The 19,278-nt window shown below is 42.9% G+C and overlaps 1 protein-coding gene across 1 annotated transcript in view; it reads left to right on the forward strand.

The window, feature by feature from the left end:
- Nucleotides 1-19,278, forward strand: part of HEATR4 (HEAT repeat containing 4) — a 43,392-nt gene that overhangs the window by 7,709 nt on the left and 16,405 nt on the right. The window contains exons 3-14 of the mRNA XM_014477585.2: nucleotides 20-160; nucleotides 4,159-4,362; nucleotides 6,157-6,300; nucleotides 9,833-10,012; nucleotides 10,826-10,986; nucleotides 12,042-12,146; nucleotides 14,211-14,329; nucleotides 14,998-15,178; nucleotides 15,724-15,793; nucleotides 16,796-16,985; nucleotides 17,670-17,748; nucleotides 18,749-18,908. Coding sequence (XP_014333071.1) covers nucleotides 20-160; nucleotides 4,159-4,362; nucleotides 6,157-6,300; nucleotides 9,833-10,012; nucleotides 10,826-10,986; nucleotides 12,042-12,146; nucleotides 14,211-14,329; nucleotides 14,998-15,178; nucleotides 15,724-15,793; nucleotides 16,796-16,985; nucleotides 17,670-17,748; nucleotides 18,749-18,908 — 1,734 coding nt within the window. The remainder of the gene's footprint in view (nucleotides 1-19; nucleotides 161-4,158; nucleotides 4,363-6,156; nucleotides 6,301-9,832; nucleotides 10,013-10,825; nucleotides 10,987-12,041; nucleotides 12,147-14,210; nucleotides 14,330-14,997; nucleotides 15,179-15,723; nucleotides 15,794-16,795; nucleotides 16,986-17,669; nucleotides 17,749-18,748; nucleotides 18,909-19,278) is intronic.

Consider the following 19,278-nt stretch of genomic DNA (forward strand, 5'->3'; position numbering starts at 1 on the left):
TTTCTTTATCTGTTCACAGATGAAGTTCAGATCGTCCACCAGATTGGTGCAAAGAGAGACCAAATTCTCCTGGAAAATCTCAATGGATACATCAAGCAGTTATATAAGGTCTTCCCTGAAACCCCAGAAAGGTGGACTTCTCAGCCAGTTCCTGAATCAAGTAAGCAGGAAGCTGATACTGATAATGGGAGTAAAGATGGAAGTGGGCCTGTTTCTTTAAGGTCCCTTTTCTGCAGGTGGGGACACCATCAGCATCTAGGGGAGTCCCTCCCAACTAACTAAGAATCATCTCATAAGATTATAAGATATTAACTATAACAAGGAAAAGCCTCTGTGGCCCAAACAGCTGAAATTAAGTATAACCAAGCGGTTAACCAAGAACTTAAGTATAACCAAGCAGTTTAGGGCCAGTAATCACTAACAAGACAGATCTGGCCTAATAGTTCCAAAGGAAGTACATTAAACTTCTGATGTAGCGCTCTACCCTCCCACTCCATTCTCAGGCCCATACCTGCTTCAGGCTTTAGGGTCAACTGGTGTTTTAAATTTCTATTTCATGAGTATATCATTCTTCATTCTGTATGTTAGGTGAGGAAGAGGGAAAGGAGTTAATCAAGAAATCAACTTCTGAAACAAAAGTGCCCATCCTCCAAGAGACTATATCTCCATTGCCCATGACTCTTTTCTTGGCAGTGTCTCTTCAGATGGGCCCCCTGTATGCAGGAACTAGCAGTAGTAGTGACCCATTCTTTTTCCCACCAGCCCCTAACCTGCCTCTCGTGTTGCTTGGCTCTACAGGAAACAGCCACAAGAGTAGACAAGGTGCTAATGATGGCAGGTCTAGGCAGTTTCCACCAAACTCACACATACACCCTCCTTGTTGAGGGCTACCATTATAAAGTGGTGATGAAAGCATGTAGCAAAGCCTTGGATTGGATCTTGGCAAGTCATCTTCCAGGGCTACAGCTGCCTCATTAAAACTGAGACACTAGGGACTTTCTTGGTGGTCCAGTGGTTAAGACTCCACGCTTCTATTGCAGGGGGCCAGGTTCCATCCAAGTTTGGGGACCCATGATCCTACATGCTGCCAGGCATGGCCAAAAAAGCAACAACAACAACAAAAAACTGAGACACTAATCAATTATACAGCAAGGCACTTGTAAACCCCTCAGTTCAGTCAGTTCAGTTGTGTCTGACTCTTTGCAACCCCATGGACTGCAGCACACCAGGCTTCCCTGTCCATCACCAACTCCCAGATCTTGCTCAAACTCATATGCATCGAGTCAGTGATGCCATCCAACCATCTCATCCTCTGTCGTCCCCTTCTCTTCCTGCCTTCAGTCTTTCCCAGCATCAGGGTCTTTTCTAATGAGTCAGCCCTTCACATCAAGTACTCAAAGTACCGAAGCTTCAGCTTCAGCTTCAGTCCTTCCAGTGAATATTCAGGACTAATTTCCTTTGGGATTGACTACTTTCCTTTAGGATTGACTGCTTTGATCCCCTTGCAGTCCAAGGGACTCTCAAGAGTCTTCAACACCACAGTTCAAAAGCATCAATTCTTCAGCGCTCAGCTTTCTTTGTAGTCCAACTCTCACATCCATACATGACTATTGGAAAATGTAGCTTTGACTAGATGGACCTTGGTCAGCAAAATAATGTCTCTGCTTTTTAATATAGTGTCTAGGTTGGTCATAGCTTTTTTCCCAAGGAGCAAGCATCTTTTAATTTAATGGCTGCAGTCACCATCTGCAGTGATTTTGGAGCCTAAGAAAATAGTCTCTCACAGTTTCTATTGTTTCCCCATCTATTTGCCATGATGCTATGATCTTAGTTTTCTGAATGTTGAGTTTTAAGCCAACTTTTTACTCTCCTCTTTCACTTTCATCAAGAGACTCTTTAGATCTTATTTGCTTTCTGCCATAAGGGTGGTGTCATCAGCATACCTGAGGTTATTGATATTTTTCCCAGAAATCTTGGTTCCAGCTTGTGCTTCATCCAGCCCGCCATTTCACATGATGTACTCTGCTGCTGCTAAGTCAGTTCAGTCATGTCCAACTCTGTGTGACCCCATAGACGGCAGCCACCAGGCTCCCCCGTCCCTGGGATTCTCCAGGCAAGAACACTGGAGTGGGTTGCCATTTCCTTCACCAATGCATGAAAGTGAAAAGTGAAAGTGAAGTCACTCAGTCGTGTCCGACTCTTAGCGACCCCATGGACTTCAGCTTACCAGGCTCCTGCATCCATGGGATTTTCCAGACAAAGTACTAGAGTGGGGTGCCATTGCCTTCTCCAGATGTACTCTGCATAGAAGTTAAATAAGCGGGGTGATAGTATACAGCCTTGATGTACTCTTTTCCCAATTTGGAACCAGTCTGTTGTTCCATGTCCAGTTTTAACTGTTCCTTCTTGACCTGTGTACAGATTTCTCAGGAGGCAGGTCAGGTGGTCTGGTATTCCCATCTCTTGAAGAGTTTTCCACAGTTTGTTGGATCCACACAGTCAAAGGCTTTGGCGTAGTCAATAAAGCAGAAATAGATGTTTTTCTGGAACTCTCTTGCTTTTTTGATGATCCAGCAGATGTTGGCAATTTGATCTCTGGTTCCTCTGCCTTTTCTAAAACCAGCTTGAACATCTGGAAGTTCTTGATTCTTGTACTGTTGAAGCCTCACTTGAAGAATTTTGAGCATTACTTTGCTAGCGTGTGAGATGGGTGCAATTGTGCAGTAGTTTGAACATTCTTTGACATTGCTTTTCTTTGGGATTGGAATGAAAATGCCTTTTCCAGTCCTGTGGCCACTGCTGAGTTTTCCAAATTTGCTGGCATGTTGAGTGCAGCACTTTCACAGCATCATATTTTAGAATTTGAAATAGCTCCACTGGAATTCCATCACCTCCACTAGCTTTGTTCGTAATGATGCTTCCTAAGGCCCACTTGACTTCGCATTCCAGAATGTCTGGTTCTAAGTGAGTGATCACATCATCATGTTTATCTGGGTCATGAAGATCTTTTTTGTATAGTTCTTTGTGTATTCTTGCCACCTCTTCTTAATATCTTCTGCTTCTGTTGGGTCCATACCTTTATTGTGCCCATCTTTGCATGAAATTTTCCCTTGGTATCTCTAATTTTCTTGAAGGGATCTCTAGTCTTTCCCATTCTATTGTTTTCCTCTATTTCTTTGCACTGATCAGTGAGGAAGGCTTTCTTAGCTCTCCTTGCTATTCTTTGGAATTCTGCATTCAAATGGGTATATCTTTCCTTTTCTCCTTTGCCTTTAGCTTCTCTTCTTTTCTCAGCTATTTGTAAGCCCTCCTCAGATAACCATTTTGCTTTTTTACATTTCTTTTTCTTGGGTATGGTCTTGATCACTGCCTCCTGTACAGTGTTACAAACCTCTGTCCATAGTTCCTCAGGCACTCTATCAGATCTAATCTCTTGAATCTATTTGGCACTTCCACTGTATAATCATAAGGGATTTGATTTAGGTCATACCTGAATGGTCTAATGGTCTCCCTACTTTCTTCAGTTCTTGAATTTTGCAATAAAGAGTTCATGAGCTGAGCCACAGTCAGCTCCCGGTCTTGTTTTTACTGACTGTATAGAGCTTTTCCATCTTTGGCTGTAAAGAATGTAATCAATATGATTTCAGTATTGACCATCTGGTGATGTTCATGTGTAGCGTCATCTCTTGTGTTGTTGGAAGAGGGTGTTTGCTTGTAAACCCTTAGTAGCTTATTATCCCACTCCTCCTCCCAAATTAGGAACACTAAAAAGGAAACAAGACATTAGGAATTAATGGCCAATTATATCCTACTTTTAATGACAATATATCAAATATTGAGTTTTATGAGCAAATCTTATTACATATAAATATATTTATGTTCCTAAAGATTTCTTAAACATATATAAAGGTTTGTATGTACCTTATCTTTTCTTCCCTACATTTCTCCGCCTATCATCATGGCTTTATCATGTCTGTAGTCACCACCTGTCATGACTCCCAATGGGACTTGTACCCAGTTTTCTACATAATCACAGGAAAGCTGGCTCTTGACTGTTTTGTTTTGCATTGGTGCTAGCTAGGAATAGGCATGTGATGCTGGCTGGGAACTCAGGCCCAGAGCAATGGGCATAATACCTCATACTGTCGCCCTGCACAGCTTGCAAGCCTGTGAAAGGAGCCATGCGCTGGACAGCTTTGCCCACACCGGCCAAGGATCTGCTGCTGAAGGTGGGTGAGAAGGACATGTCTGTGAAGACCAGGAAACTGAAGAAGCAAGCAGAGTCACTGAAGGAGAATGTGTCTTGGGAACTGGTGGTCCTGCGAAGGATGCTGCAGGAATGGAAGATGGCCTGGGCTCTAAGTGAGTGAAGGAGGGGTGCAGGGGCGGGGGGGTGGGGCTGATTGTCCTGACATAGCAGTGATTTTTGAAGGAAGAAGTTCTCACCTTGGCCAAGTATTTCTCAATCTTTGAAAATCCATCCCTCTCTTATGAAAGAATAAAAATCTGGTTGCCTTATCAAGGCTAGACTAGGTAAGAGCTTTTCATACAATGGCAGTTGCATTTATCTGGATGCTTTTCACATGGGCAGGTTCTACACCAGTAATTTGTGGAAACTCACTACCCAGAGAACTCTTCACAGGCAGAGACCCTATCTTACTGACCCCTGAAATGTCACACTCAATACATGATGCATGAAAAAAAGGGTAAATATGCTGCCCAAGCAATTGAAAAGCAGTGATCAAAAGAAACTGCAATTGGCTCTCCAAAATTCATTTGTAAATTTGGAATTAGCACACATTTACTTTGCCTTCACAGATTCCAGAATAATGTGCCTGGAGCAAAGGAAGGGCCCAACAAGGACTGTCGAAAACTGCAAGATTTGAGGACTCAAGGGCTGCTGGCTTTCAGAACGTGAAAAACTAGTTTAGTTAGTACAGGAAAGAAGAGGTGATCCATCACGTAAACTGGTTCAGATAAACAAAAAGGTTGAAAAAGAGATTCTGAGTAAAAACTACCAGTAGGGAGCACCTACAGGTGATGGGAGCACTGAAACAAAAGCTCACGCCTATAAAAAGTGTAGCTATGCTTGTGGCTCAGCTCGTAAAGAATCTCCCCGCAATGCAGGACACCTGGGTTTGATCCCTGGGTTGGGGAGGTCCTCTGGAGAAGGGAAAGGCTACCCAGCCCAGTATTCTGGCCTGGAGAATTCCATGGACTGTATAGTCCATGGGGTGGCAAAGGGTTGGACACGACTCAGTGACTTTCACTTTCACATGCTGTGTTTGGTCATGTCTCTTTGTGACCCCATGAACTCTAGCCCACCAGGCTCCTCTATCCATGGAATTTTCCAAGCAGGAGTACTGGAGTGGGTTGCCAGGCTAGCCTCCGGGACCTTCCCCACCCAGGAATCAAACCCGCGTGTCTCTTGTGCCTCCTGCATTGACAGGCAGATTCTTTACCACTAGCATCACCTGGGAAGCCCCTATAAAGAGGGCAAAGTACCCTTGATCACTGTCTTATTGTTCCATTTTCCAGATGATAACAATGAAGAGTTATTTATGGGAATTCCCTGGTGGTCTAGTGGTTCAGACTCAGGCTTTCACTGCTGTGGACCCAGGTTCGGTCCCTGGTCAGGGAATTAAGATTCCATAAGCCATGCAATGAGGGAAAAAAAAAAGAAAGAAAGAAATTATTTAAACAAACAAAAAAGATAGAATACAGGATGGGATTGGGAGGAGTTTTGTTCGAGAATTATTAATACCTAAGAAGATTCAGCTCAGTTGGTAAAGAATCTGCCTACAGTGCAGGAGACCCAGGTTCGATCCCTGGGTTGGGAAGATGCCCTGGAGAAGGAAATGGCAACCCACTCCAGTATCCTTGCCTGGAAAATCTCATGGACAGAGGAGTCTGGTGGGCTGCAGTCCATGGGGTCACAAAGAGTCAGGCACGACTGAGTGACTAACACTTACTACCTTAAGAAGATTCAGGGAGCATCAAAGAAATAACTTCCTCAGGGTGGCATCTGTGGGGCCCTTTATGCTTCTGCGCTGTTGTGCTTGGATTGTCCTAGGGGAAGGGGCCTTCTTGTCACCTGTCTGTAACACAATATCTAACCCTAAGTGGTCTTCTTCTAATTCTCCTCCTGTGGTGTAGTCATCGAGTGGCACCATAAGACCATTGAGGGCCTGCTGCAGAGCTTGGTGGACATCCACGATGACGTCCGGATCCAAGCCATCGTCACTTGTGCCACAGCTGCTTTAGAACGGCCCCGTGCTGCCATCAGTCAAGGGGACTCCGGTAAGAGCCACAGCGGGACTGCTCGAGAATATAAGCAATCCATAGAACCATAGAAGTTTTGAACTGGCGGGGACCTTGGAGCTTATCTGAGATTATTTCACAAAATGGAAACAAAGACCCAGAGACTGGCCTGAATATACACAACTTCTCAGCAACAGAGATGAGTTTAAAATTCCTGACTTTTGATCTAGTGCTTTTTTGCACTAATTTCATCACCCTTGGATGCTTAGTAGTTCACAAGCAAGTTCACATTGTTCTGCCTTGAGAGATCCCATTCATAATAACCAAAGAGAATATGTATATATGTATGTGTATGCACACACTTTTCTCCCGACTGCAATTTAGTCCTTCTTTACAGTCTCAAACTCAACATGTCCCAAACTAAACTCATCACTCTTGCCATCAGACCCCTCCTCACATCCCACATAGCAACCAGCAGCCCCATAACCCAGCCAGTTTGAGTCAGAACCCTGGGAGTCAGCCTGGACAAAAGTCCTTCCTCTCCCCACAACTAATTGACCAATAGATTCTATGGATTCTGCTTTCATAAACATTTATTTTTATTACAAAAGAAATACAAAGTGTCATTATCAGTCAACACAGAGGAGTTTAAAAAGAGGTTCCTTCCAACCCACCTCCCAGCCCCAGTCCCACCCCATGCCATTTCCAGGGTATACAATGTTTAGTTTGGCATTCTACAACTTTCTGTGCTTTTACAAACACATGACAACATATATGTAGGTTTTTCTATTTATTACAAAAATGAGTGTTGAATTTTACCAGCCATTTTCTAGTTTTTTCTCCTTTAATTTGTGGTTATAACGAATTCTAGTGTTAAAATCTTAGAATAAATCCTAATGGATCATTCTCTTATTACTCCACTGGATTTGATTTGTTCTTATTTTTAAAATGTTTTAATATATTTGTAAATGAAATTGGTAATTTTGTGTTTATTTACACTATTTTTGTTAAGTTTTGTTAACTAGTTTTTACTAGTTTTGTAAAATGAATTAAAAACTTGGCCATTTTCCCCAATGGCTGTATAACCTTTTGAAAAAGAAATGTCAATAGCATTTTTCTTTGCTAGCGATAAACAGTTAAAAAAGGAACATTTCCCGTCTACAAGAGCTAGAACTATAATCTACCGAGGAGCTGGTTTAACAAGACACAGGACTCAGATGACAGAAACTATAAAATGCTATTAAAAAGACATAAAACCCACTGACTCTTACTAACCCCCAAGTGCCCTCTCAGATACCGCCTTTTGTGTATACCCTGGGCTGACATTTTTTCCTTCTCTGCTGCTGGTAGCATCCTAATATTATTCTGTCCTTATATTTATCATTCTGTCATAATTGTCTGTTTACTTTTCTGCTATCTCTACCAGGCAAGGAACTTCTTAGAGGCGGGGACTAATTTTATCTCTACAAAATTGTCAAGTTTTTAAGGTTTCTTTTCACTTATTTCCAGTCTACTGAGTTCCAGGTATGAGCATTTAAACGCCAGCTTTTCAAATCTGTTGCTCCCCCTGCTAGGAAATTTTCTCTCTCTCTTGACCTGATCAACTTCTATACATGCCCCTCAACTTTCAGCTAAGATGTCACCTCCTCCAAGGAGTCTTCCCTTACCCCACCCCCCTGCTATACACTTCCACACACGTGCTCAGTCACATTCGACTCTTTGCGACCCTGTGGACTGTAGCCCACCAGGGTCCTCTGTCCATAATATACTCATGTTTCAACATAGCAGTAATTTTAATTTAATTTTTTTAATTTAAATTTTTAATTTAATTTTTTCAACATAGCAGTAAGGGATTCTCCAGGCAAGAATACTGGAGTGGGTTGCCACTTCCTACTCCAGGGGATCTTCCTGACCCAGGGATTGAACCTGCATCTCCCATACTGGCAAGAGGATTCTTTACCACTGTAGCCCCTGGGAAGCCCATGCTTCCACACATACACATTTTTTAACTGCTTATTTTCTTGAGTATTAAGTGGGGTGATATATATTAGTGCCTGGCATAGAGAAAACCTTCCATAGGTGGGAAGAGATATTACCTTATCTCCAGATCTCCACATACAAAGAACACCTTTGTCTTTCCCTTTCATGTGATCCCTTTCCTGGGTGTTGAGATTTTGATTTGTCTTGTTTCCTCCCCACATCTTCCCAAAGAATATCATCTTACTCATTATTTCTTGAAATACTTAATTGACTTCCATCTGATCCCCTCACAGGCACATATTTCATCTTGCCCTTTCTAAACATATGGCATAGTGGCTTACAGTAGTGGTAAAAAGGACAAATGAGAAATTTTATATAAAATCTTAGCTATACGTCTTGCTCTGCCGCATCTTGGGAAGTCACTTATCCTCTCTGAACTTCATACTAAAAATGGGAGGATAGTTGTGGACAAAAAGTTAACACAACACTTTCCCCTTCTACTTGAGAAATGAGCTTTAGTTAGATGCCTACCTGTTGCCCCGATAACCTGGTAAGGACAGAAATTATCTTCACAGGCCGCATAGCTTATGATGAAAATGAACCCTGACTGCTAAATGACATTTGTACTGGCAAGAACTACACGTTAAACATACATGCCTGAAGGAGATACCATCCTCCAGGCTCCCAGGAATGCTGTGACTTATCAAGGCAGGACCTTTGAGGACCCTGGAATTACATCTATGGAGTTGTTATATAAAAGAGATAATAACTCTGGTGGAACATAAGACTTATGCCTGGAGTCGATTCTATGCTCCTGAGCTGTCCCCAGAGTGCTAGACAAACCATTCTCAAGAACTCTTGCCAAAAGGAACACCTGATGCTTCCCTGTGGGCAAACTATGTTCCCGTCCCATTTCCTTCTGAAGACTAGTGGCATGTATGGCCTATGATAGAGTTGTGAGGCTGTTTGCTGCTGCTGCTAAGTCGCTTCAGTCGTGTCTGACTCTGTACGACCCTATTGACGGAAGCCCACCAGGCTCCCCCGTCCCTGAGATTCTCCAGGCAAGAGTACTGGAGTGGGGTGCATTGCCTTCTCCGGTGAGGCTATTTAGTTAGACCTAAAAGGATTCCTGAAAAACACGTTTCAGGTGAGCTCCACAGTAATACCTGCCTTGCCTGCTTCAGTGAGGGTTAGAAGACTAAATGAGATAATGAATACGAAGCACTATCAAGTGGCAAAGTACTACCTAAATATATTTGCTATTATTACTAAAATTACAAAAATTGATTTTCATCACTAAAACTCATGGTAATAGTCACCATAGCCTAGCAGGAAACATATTCATTTGGCCTGAATACAGCTCTGCAGAGACCAGATGATAAAGATGTGAGAACAGGAATACCCAGCACAAAAGTTAGCCTTAAAATCCCACCCATTGTAGGGGTTCAGCTAAATTCTAATTAAGTAGCAGTAAGCATCTGCAACTGAGGCTGAAATGGCCCCCATGTGGCTACGGGAAAAGCTGTGTTTTAGAGAAAAGCAAAGGGACTAGCTAGCTAACACCCTCTTACTGGCTCTCTTTTGATCACAGACAAGGAAACTATGAAAGCCTTATCTATTCAGGACTTGCCAGAGGTTCTACAGCCCCCGCTAATGGCTGCTCTTTGTGACAAGAATGCCAATGTGCGGATGGCAGCAGCAGTATGCCAGTATGCCATACAGTCACATAATCCTCTTGCCCAGGAAATCATGCAGACTGTCCTTCTGAAGGGTGAGTAACGACCTGGAAATATGGAGTAAAGAAAGAACATCTCACCATCAGCTTTTCCTGATCCCTTCCTCTCCGCCGTCATACATTTATTTTAGATAAGAGGATTTCTTCCTCCCAAGTACTTTACAAGACAGGTACACTGCCACCAAGTGGTACCTGGGCTAACCGTGTCACAGATGCATTTGACTAAACCATGTCCCCTTTCCTGTTAGATTTTTCAATTGAAAAGATAATGTAACAAGATTAAAGAGTACGTTCTAAAAATTAAAAAACCCACTTGAACACATCATGGTTCCATTTTTGCACATTAACTTACATTAATGTCCAAATGCATTGTTGGTGTAATACCAGCAAAAGGTTCTCTCTGATGTTGATAGGCTCTGGTACCTAACTACTCTGAAAGACGGACTTGCTCCTTGCATGGCGGCAGGGGTGGAGGACAACTGTCTGACCAGTTTGGCCTTCTGCACAGAGACACTCAACAACTTGATCCGTCTGTCTTAAGAAAGCTTCCACTCCAGACTTCCCAGTCTCTAGCGAGAGGAACAACTGTTCACTCAGGCCAGAAGTGACTTACTGCACTGTTACCAAACAAAAACATTTTAGGATTTGACTCTTCAGGTTAAGATTTTCAACCTACATTTAGAACCTCGATACGATCCATTTAAATGTGATTTAAATTAGAGATTGAATATCAGACTGAGGGGGTACAGGGAAGTGAAGCAAGTAGCAGTCTTGTGTACCAACCCAGAAGCTGTTCTCTCTGTGGGGAGAAGAGATGGCTATCTGGCCCTTTTCACCTCACTGGGGCAGGTAATACCGTGGACAGCTGGGCTGCAGCTCAGTGCCTGGCTCTGGAAGGTGCTGCCACTTACCCCGTGATTAAGAGGATCCTCCACCAGCTGTTTCATAAGAAGAATGAGGACACCGAGCAACAGTCTTGTACGCTCCTGCGCCATCTCAGTGGAAAGACAGTATGTGTCCATTACAGGGTCAGAGAAAAAAACCAAGTTTGGGGGGAACAATTGGGTCTCTGAGGTCAGCGCATATAGGGAACTGAAAATGCAGATGGGAACTTGCCTGGTGGTCCAGTGTTAAGATTCTGCGCTTCCACGGCAGGAAGCACTTCAGCCCCTGGTCTGAGAACTAAGAAAGATCCTGCATGTGAAGTGCAGCGACAAAAAAAATGTAAAAAGAAAAAGAAAATGTGGGTGGTTGCATAGGATGATCTCATGCACAGGTAAAACCGGACTAAGTGTGGGTGAAGTGGGGTATAGACAGGGAAAAGTAACAACAGCTTGCTGAGAACAGTGAGGAAAGTAGGCTGCAGATGGTTTCTAACTCTGTGCTAGAAGACTTACAACATGCAGAATCTGCTTGTGCTAGAAGTTTACCCGGAGAAGGCAATGGCACCCCACTCCAGTACTCACTCTTGCCTGGAAAATCCCATGGACGGAGGAGCCTGGAAGGCTGCAGTCCATGGGGTGGCTGAGGGTTGGACACGACTGAGCGACTTCCCTTTCACTTTTCACTTTCACGCATTGGAGAAGGAAATGGCAACCCACTCCAGTGTTCTTGCCTGGAGAATCCCAGGGACCGGGGAGCCTGGTGGGCTGCTGTCTATGGGGTCACACAGAGTCGGACATGACTGAAGTGATGCAGCAGCAGCAGCAGCAGCAGCAGTTTACCATTGAAAACCATACAGATGTACAATTGCATTTACTTCCAGTAGAAATGTAAAACTCAGACTGAGGCATATACAAACCATTTTAGGGGGAAAGATAGTTAAATCAAGAAGGTCCCAGGGATTTTCTGTTCAGATTACTAATCTGTATTTCTTCCTTGACATCAGTTGGCTTGGATGGAAGAGGGCCCATTGTAAACCCCATCTTTACTTTGCTAGCAACAAGCATCCCATGTATTTGTGATATTAATCATGCTGGACGCCAGATTAGGGTGTAACTTCTTTAAGGTCCCAGCATCTCTAAAAGTGACCGTGGATCTCCATACAAGTCTTCTATTTCCTCAGACCCTGATACATACCATGCTTGCTGTGGAGCTGAATAGCCGTCAATGGAAAGACCGCATTGTGGCCTGCCAGGCTCTCTCCCGGATCGGTGGAAATGTCAGTTTGGTAAGCCTTCTCTTTCTGTTTCCAGGACAGAAGGTCTAAGCAAAACTGGGCTCGGGAGCTTTTCCACTTTTTGCTGCTATCTGGTTTCCCGTTCTTACCAAAAAGATCTGTTCCCATATTGCTGCCTCTTAGTCCTAACCCAGAATTATCTTCACATGCCAACATATCGTTCTGTTACTTAAGCCACTGCTTCTCAGCCTGGTGGGAGTCCACAAACTGTAACCTATCTACAATGAAATAAGCAAAGAATAAAAATTTTAAAAGTTTAGAAACTTTTTATAGTAATTTGACATTGCCTCCACACCAAGGTACTTTATAAGTATGTGTCACCATAGTCCCCACTTTCAAAGAGCTGACATTAGCGTGGGAGTAACAAGATCAACATATACAAATGATTCAAGAACAAGAGATAAATGTAATGTACTCTCTTAAAACTTCAGAGAGACATTAGTATGGGCTGAACTTAGTAAAGTTCTATGAAGGCGTGTGGGACAGCTGAGCAAGACTTAGAATTAAGGAAAGACTTCCAGGAATGGGAAACCCTGACCATCATCTAGGCTTTCAACTGACCTCCTTCTTGCCATTATTTTAAAATCAACTTCAGCTGTACAAATGGGCTTTTCCCCTTCTTCCTATATGCCATTATCTTTTCCTTGTAACACTAGGCAACTCCACAATGGCCCAGAACACTGCTGTTTTTAACCCTTGAATTTTGACATGGAAAGCACAAAACTTGACCATTCAGTATAGTCAGTATAATTCTGGACTTCCCTGGTGGCTCAGACTGTAAAGAATCTGCCTGCAGTGCAGGAGACCCAGGTTCTATCCCTGGGTCATTCTAGTCTGGGTTAATTCTGCCTGGACCTTGCTGCTAAAGTCCGGGACCAGCAGCACAGATATCACTTGGGAATTTGCTGGAAATGCAAAAATCTCACCCCGGGTCAATTCAGTCAGAATATGCATTTAACAATATCTTTTTAACAACATCTGATTCATTTGCACATTCACCTTCTCAGCACTTGTCACTCAGGATGGCCTATTGGAAGTAAAAAGCCATGCAGAGCAAGCAGGGGATGGTGTAAAGATGAGACCATCACATCAGATTGATGGGGTTAAACAACATGTCCATCAGTTCTTTCACTTATTCAGTGAGCCTGCAGTTTCTGACCACATCTTACATGTTAGGCAGGTAGCTAGCACTGGGTATGCAAAGATAACATGTCTTCTCTTGCTAAATGTTACACATAAGCAGCTATAACAGATGTAGCTGTAAAGTATTATGGGGATTTCCTAATGCTTACAGAAGGCAGAGGTGAGTTCTCTGAGGACAGCCTTTTGAGGTCAATTCTAAAAGAATAGGAAAACATCAGGTATCAAGGGTGGAAAGGGAGCTATTTCAAGGAGGGAGAATAGCTTAGGGCACGTTACCTAATCACCAAGTCATTTTTATCCCTTCTGCTTTGAGAGATATACTAACACACAGGGTGGCCAAAGGTCCTAGCTGGTCTAGTACATAGGACTTGCCCAGGCAAATTGGGATGAGGTGGTCACCCTACTAATGTATCACCTTCAAATTTTAAGAGTCTCAAGGGCAGCTGACAATATAGTTTGGTTAGTTTAAAGCATGAGCTTCAAAAATAGGGCTGGGTCTGAGTTCTGGCTCCAGGACTCAACATGTTAACCATGAGTAAGAAATCTAAGCCTCCATTTTGTCACCTGTAAGTGGTAGTATCTGCCATATGGGATTATTTGGGAGGATTAAGTGATGGGTAAAACTGCTTATTAGTACAATGCCAATTACAAAATGGGATTCCCAGGTGGTTCAGTGGTTAAAGAATCCACGTGCCAATGCAGGAGACAAGGATTCAATCCCTGGGTCGGGAAGATCCCCTGAAGGAGGAAATGGCAACCCACGCCAGTATTTTTGCCTGGGAAATCCCCTGGACAGAGGAGCCTGGCAGGCTACAGTCCACAGGGTCAAAAAGATTCGGACACAGCTTGGTGACTGAACATGCAAAACTGATGCGGTGATAAATGGAAGCTAACTATTATACCTGTTTATAGGATATGAAACATAAGTTGATCCAGCTGATGTTGAGTGACTGGAATAAGAAAGTGAGACAAGCAGCTGCCCAAGCTCTGGGGCAAATGAACCTTGGAAAAGAGGTGCATGACACAATCAGGTAATACCTTGTCAATATGGAGAAAGAAACGGCATTTATTGAGCTGCTCAGTATGCTCAGCCTTGTACAAGAGCCACTGCAGATTTTTTTTTTTTAATAAAATAAAAAGTTAACTGTCCCTATAGATACTAAGAATGTGGATAAGGGAGGAACCATTAATTAAATGCCCATTATGTGTTCAGGCACTGTTTTAGATGTCTTGAGAGTTCAAACATATGACATGATTCTGATTATACAAGATACACAAATGCCTAGCAAGGTCAAGTTTCATGAAGGATGGATAAGACTACATAAGCAGAGAGAAGGTAAGACATTCCATACTAGAAGCCAAATATTGAAGTGAACATGACACATGTGAAGGCACGAGAAGAGAACTTGACTGAAGCAAGAGGTGTATGTTTCAAGTTTTCTTTATTCAGTCATTCAACAGGGTTTATAGCATCTAGCATACGCTAGGTAATAGGGATTCAAGTAAATAAAACAGTTGAGGTCTCTACCTGGTGAAACAAATTAGTGGGGATAAGGCTAACTAGGAAAGGGTGGGAGTGGATAATGGCGAGCCTACAGAAGCTAGATTTCAGCCTGAGGGCACTGGAGGTAGGAGTAGGGGTAAAGAAAGGAATGGAAAAAGTTTGAGGAGGGAAAATAAAAGCACCTGTGCCTTACAGAATCAAGCTGGGTCAAGGAAATTTCCAGGAGCGTGTGGAAGCCCTCTACCTGATTTGTGGGCTCAAGCTTATGACCGTCAAGCTTCTCCCAAGCTTTCTGAACTGCTTCTCTGATGACTTCATGGCAGTTCGGCGGGCAGCTTGTTTGGCAGCTGGTGCCCTGCAGATCCGTGATAATATGGTGAGTCAAGGAGACATGTACCCTTCTTACCTGATTGACCCAAGAGGACATTACCCTGTGCTTCCCTCATACATAGATCACTCACCATTCTGTAGGGACACAGAATGAGAGATCAGAACAGGAAGGTGAGGAGATATATAGGTCACACCAACAGTTAGGACCACACATAGCTCCAAGCCAGCCTAGACTCACTCTAGAGCACACCCCTGAAGCCTGTTCTCACCTCAGTTAACGAGCTTCTCATGACATGTGTGCTCATAGGCTTTGGGATCAACTCCAGCGGATGGAGTTATAATCTCTAGTTATTAGTGGAAAACCTGACGAAGGTATTCAAAAGAAGCCTATACGGCCAGAGATCTGTGAGCTGCGAAAATCAATCTCTAGACAGGAAAGAACACTGTATGTAAGCTAGTACTTCTGGCTCCAGCTCATTTCTCACTAGATTTGATAGCTCACTTTTCCAGTTAAAGCATATTTTAGAGAACAGCAGACCCTGTCCGTTCTGCTTATTCTCTCCACTCAAAACTGCCTTTTATCCGTCCTAGGTCCTTGAATGCCTTCTGAATCTGATACAGGGAGATCCCTGCTGGAAAATCAAGGCCTTTGCCATTCGAGGTATTATGGCAGTGGCTCCAACTCCTCTACCTCTAATACCTTTCCATGTTTTATACAGAGGATCCCCAGAATCTCTTTAGGAAGAGGGTAGAGGGGAAGGGAGGGGATGATCACAGCTTCTCAGAAGAAATTAAAAATCATTTCCTTCAATTTTTAGTTAAGGATCCCGAGTCTAGGTCTATGTCAAGAGGACTGACAACAGTTAGGTATGAGTTCCAAGGAGGTATCCACTACTGGATATACTTGCTTTCTGTAGAGGTGTCAACCATAGGACTCCGTAAAAGTCAGACCAGATTTAAGACTGCTACAAACCTAAAATCCTGCCCTCAAATTTCCTGGAGCTTCTTTTTACGGATCTTTGACATTGCTTCTGACAGTCTGGCAGGTCCCTATGAGGATCAGCGCTGGGTAGAACCATGAAGTGTAACTATACTTTCTTTTCCCCTTACTTGACTAGGCTGGTCTTCTGAGTTATCCATCCCATATCTCATCCCTGGGTAAATACGTTAGTGTATTCTCACATCCTAATGGACGAGGATTGAATATCCCCCTCCTGGGAATTCTCTAGAGAATTCCTAAAATACTGATTGTCATCTAAAAGGGAAGATATCCACTGGAGAAGTGATAGGCTACCCACTCCAGTATTCTTGGGCTTCCTTTGTGGCTCAGCTGGTAAAGAATCCATCTGCAATGTGGGAGACCTGGGTTTGATCCCTGGGTTGGGAAGATACCCTGGAGAAGGGAAAGGCTACCCACTCCAATATTCTGGTCTGGAGAATTCCATGGACTGTATAGTCCATGGGGTTGCAAAGAGTCAGATACGACTGAGCGACTTTCACCACTTTTCAAAGACAATATACTTAGTTTAGTTTTTGTAATATTTAATTTAGCAAGTGGTTGCCTATTCTTTCTTAGTATTTACTAGTAAGGCCACTTCTGGATGCTAGGACACAGCCAACACAGTCTTAAGTGACAGTGGGACATGCCCTCTAATCTCTGCAGCTTTGGGGCAAATTGGCTGCGTGAGTCCCCAGCTGACAGATCTCCTGCTCTGGGCTGTCCACTATGAAGAATCCCCGGGTGTACGACTAGAGGCTTGCCGGAGCATCCTAGCCCTCAAACTTCAAGGAGACCGGGTCAGGGACACCTTCCTCGACGTGCTGCTCCTAGAGAACCATGAGGCTGTTCTGAAGTAAGCACTAACCTCTGGTTCTTGCCAAGACCTCTTGTACTGCCAATTCTTCCAACCTTGTTAACAGACTGTGTCCCTGACTCTTCAGGCTGCTTAACAGCTGTAAAAACCACAGGCTTACCTGTGCCATTCATCTACTATCCACGTAGGCAACAGAAAAACAGGACTAAATTAGATTGAAAGTGAAGCTCAGGTAGTTTACGTATTTGTTCAGCATTCCAGGTGGTTTTTTAATTCAATTAACATTTCTCAAGTGCCTACTTAGTGATGACAGGCTTTGGAGTCCATAAGAGCAGGATTTGAACCCCAGCTCACACATGTGCTAGCTATGTGAGCCTGGGTAAGTTAATTCTCCGAGCCCATTTTTTCATGTATCAGATGCAAACGGTAGTCTACCATATGGGTATGTGGTGGTGATTAAGGAGATAACATGTTAGTACCTGTAATAAAGGTGTTCAATAAACATTATCTATTAGTACCTTCAAATATGTCATCTCAAAAACTACAGAACACCCCTACAAGCTAAGCATCATACCAGTTTTGCAAATAAAGCTCAGCAAAACTGCACAGTTGAGATTGGAACTTGAGATTGGAATTCTTGTCCGATTCCAAGGGCTGTATTTTCCACCTCCATGCTTTCAAGGAAAGGAAGATTTAATCTAAGAAGTTCTTCTTACCTTTCAGAGAAATTCACCATGCAATGAAGATACTCAACTTAGAAAATGAAGGAAACCAAGAAATGCTTCAGGAGATCAGGAACAGGGTAGATAAGTATAAGCTATATTTTCAAGAAAAAATTCAGGGTTCTCAAGAGTTCCTCCCTGGTGGCTCAGTGGTAAAGAATCTGCCTGCCAAAGCAGGAGATGCAGGTTCCATCTCTGGGTAGGAGAGATTCCCTGAAGAAGGAAATGGCAACCCACTCCAGTATTCTTGCCTGAGAAAGTCCATGGGCTGAGGAACCTGGCAGTCTACAGTCCATGGGGTCGCAAAAGAATCAATACGACTTAGCGACTAAACAAGAGTTTCTCAGACTCCCTTCCCCAAGCATGTAGATACATTTTCAATATTTCTAATTGTAGAAATATTTTCTACAATCTCAGAGAAAACAGTATCACTTGAAGATACAAAACACATCTGTGCAAGACAGGATTATAAAATCCTAATAATAAAACGACAAACAGCAGAACCTATTAGTCCCATCAAGTAGCCGTTGAGATCAGTTTGTTGCTGTTTCTGAAATACTGTTTCCTTCCTTCCCGTGTTCTCCCCACTATTCTCTAAACCCAAGTTCCTTCTTTTTTGCAGATGGGTATAAAGAAGGAATGAGGGATTGGAGGTGGCCCCCTAGATTTTCTTTTTCCTTCTAAATTTCTCTTAATTCCTAATCTGGGCTCTTTCCCCAAAGGAACACTAGCTAAACAGGTGGTTCTAATTTTTCAAAGCTGCTGGCAGAGATGAGTAGAGGGGAAAAAATACTTTTAAAAAGGCAAAAGATTCTTTCTAAATATAATTCACAAAACCAATTTCACATCAGGCATTTCTTAGCAGATTCATCATGCCCAAAAGCTAAATTTTTCATTTACAGGTGGTTTTTTCATAACGGGTGTAAAAATGTCCAACCAACGTCACAAGAGAACAATGTTCTCAGGCATTTTATGTACCACCTAATATTAATAAGCATGATGCAATATGTTACTTCATTAACACTTTTTGATGATCTGCAGCCTGATAGTTTTTTTTAATCATCATCTGTTCTGTTTCAGATTCAAACACTAAGCCAAAAGGAACTGTTGATACAGAAAGTATTCAAGATTGAGGCAGCTGTAAAAAAAGTGAAGGAGGAAGCAAAACGTGTTTATGTGCAACCCAAAGAAGGGCAAAAACCACTGAAGCTCCATACTTTTCTCCAAGAAATTTTTCAGGGTAGGTTTTCTAGGAATGAGTCCTATGCCTTGATTCCCTTAACAAGCCTTTTTCAGGACTGGATGTCTGGGGACTTAGTTGTGAGCCCTGTAGGATGAGAGCCAGGAAAGGATACTTCTCTTTCTTCTTGGCCACCATCTCAGTCTGTTATCTTTTCCTTGCCCCTTGGGTTTTGATTTTGCTATCTGGTCCCTTTACGAAAATGAATGATGTAGCTCTAACTGAACCAATTTGAAAGTGAGGTCAAAAAAAAGGACACCTTAGAAAAACAAAAAAACTGCTGTATGTCTGGCTAAGCACTCCGAAAAAGCCTTGAAGCTTAACCTTGAATAGGCTGAGATGTACTCTCATGTACATCTAGGCTTTTGCA

Source organism: Bos mutus, chromosome 10 (assembly GCF_027580195.1).
Source record: "Bos mutus isolate GX-2022 chromosome 10, NWIPB_WYAK_1.1, whole genome shotgun sequence".
NCBI classification, from domain to species: Eukaryota; Metazoa; Chordata; class Mammalia; order Artiodactyla; family Bovidae; genus Bos; species Bos mutus.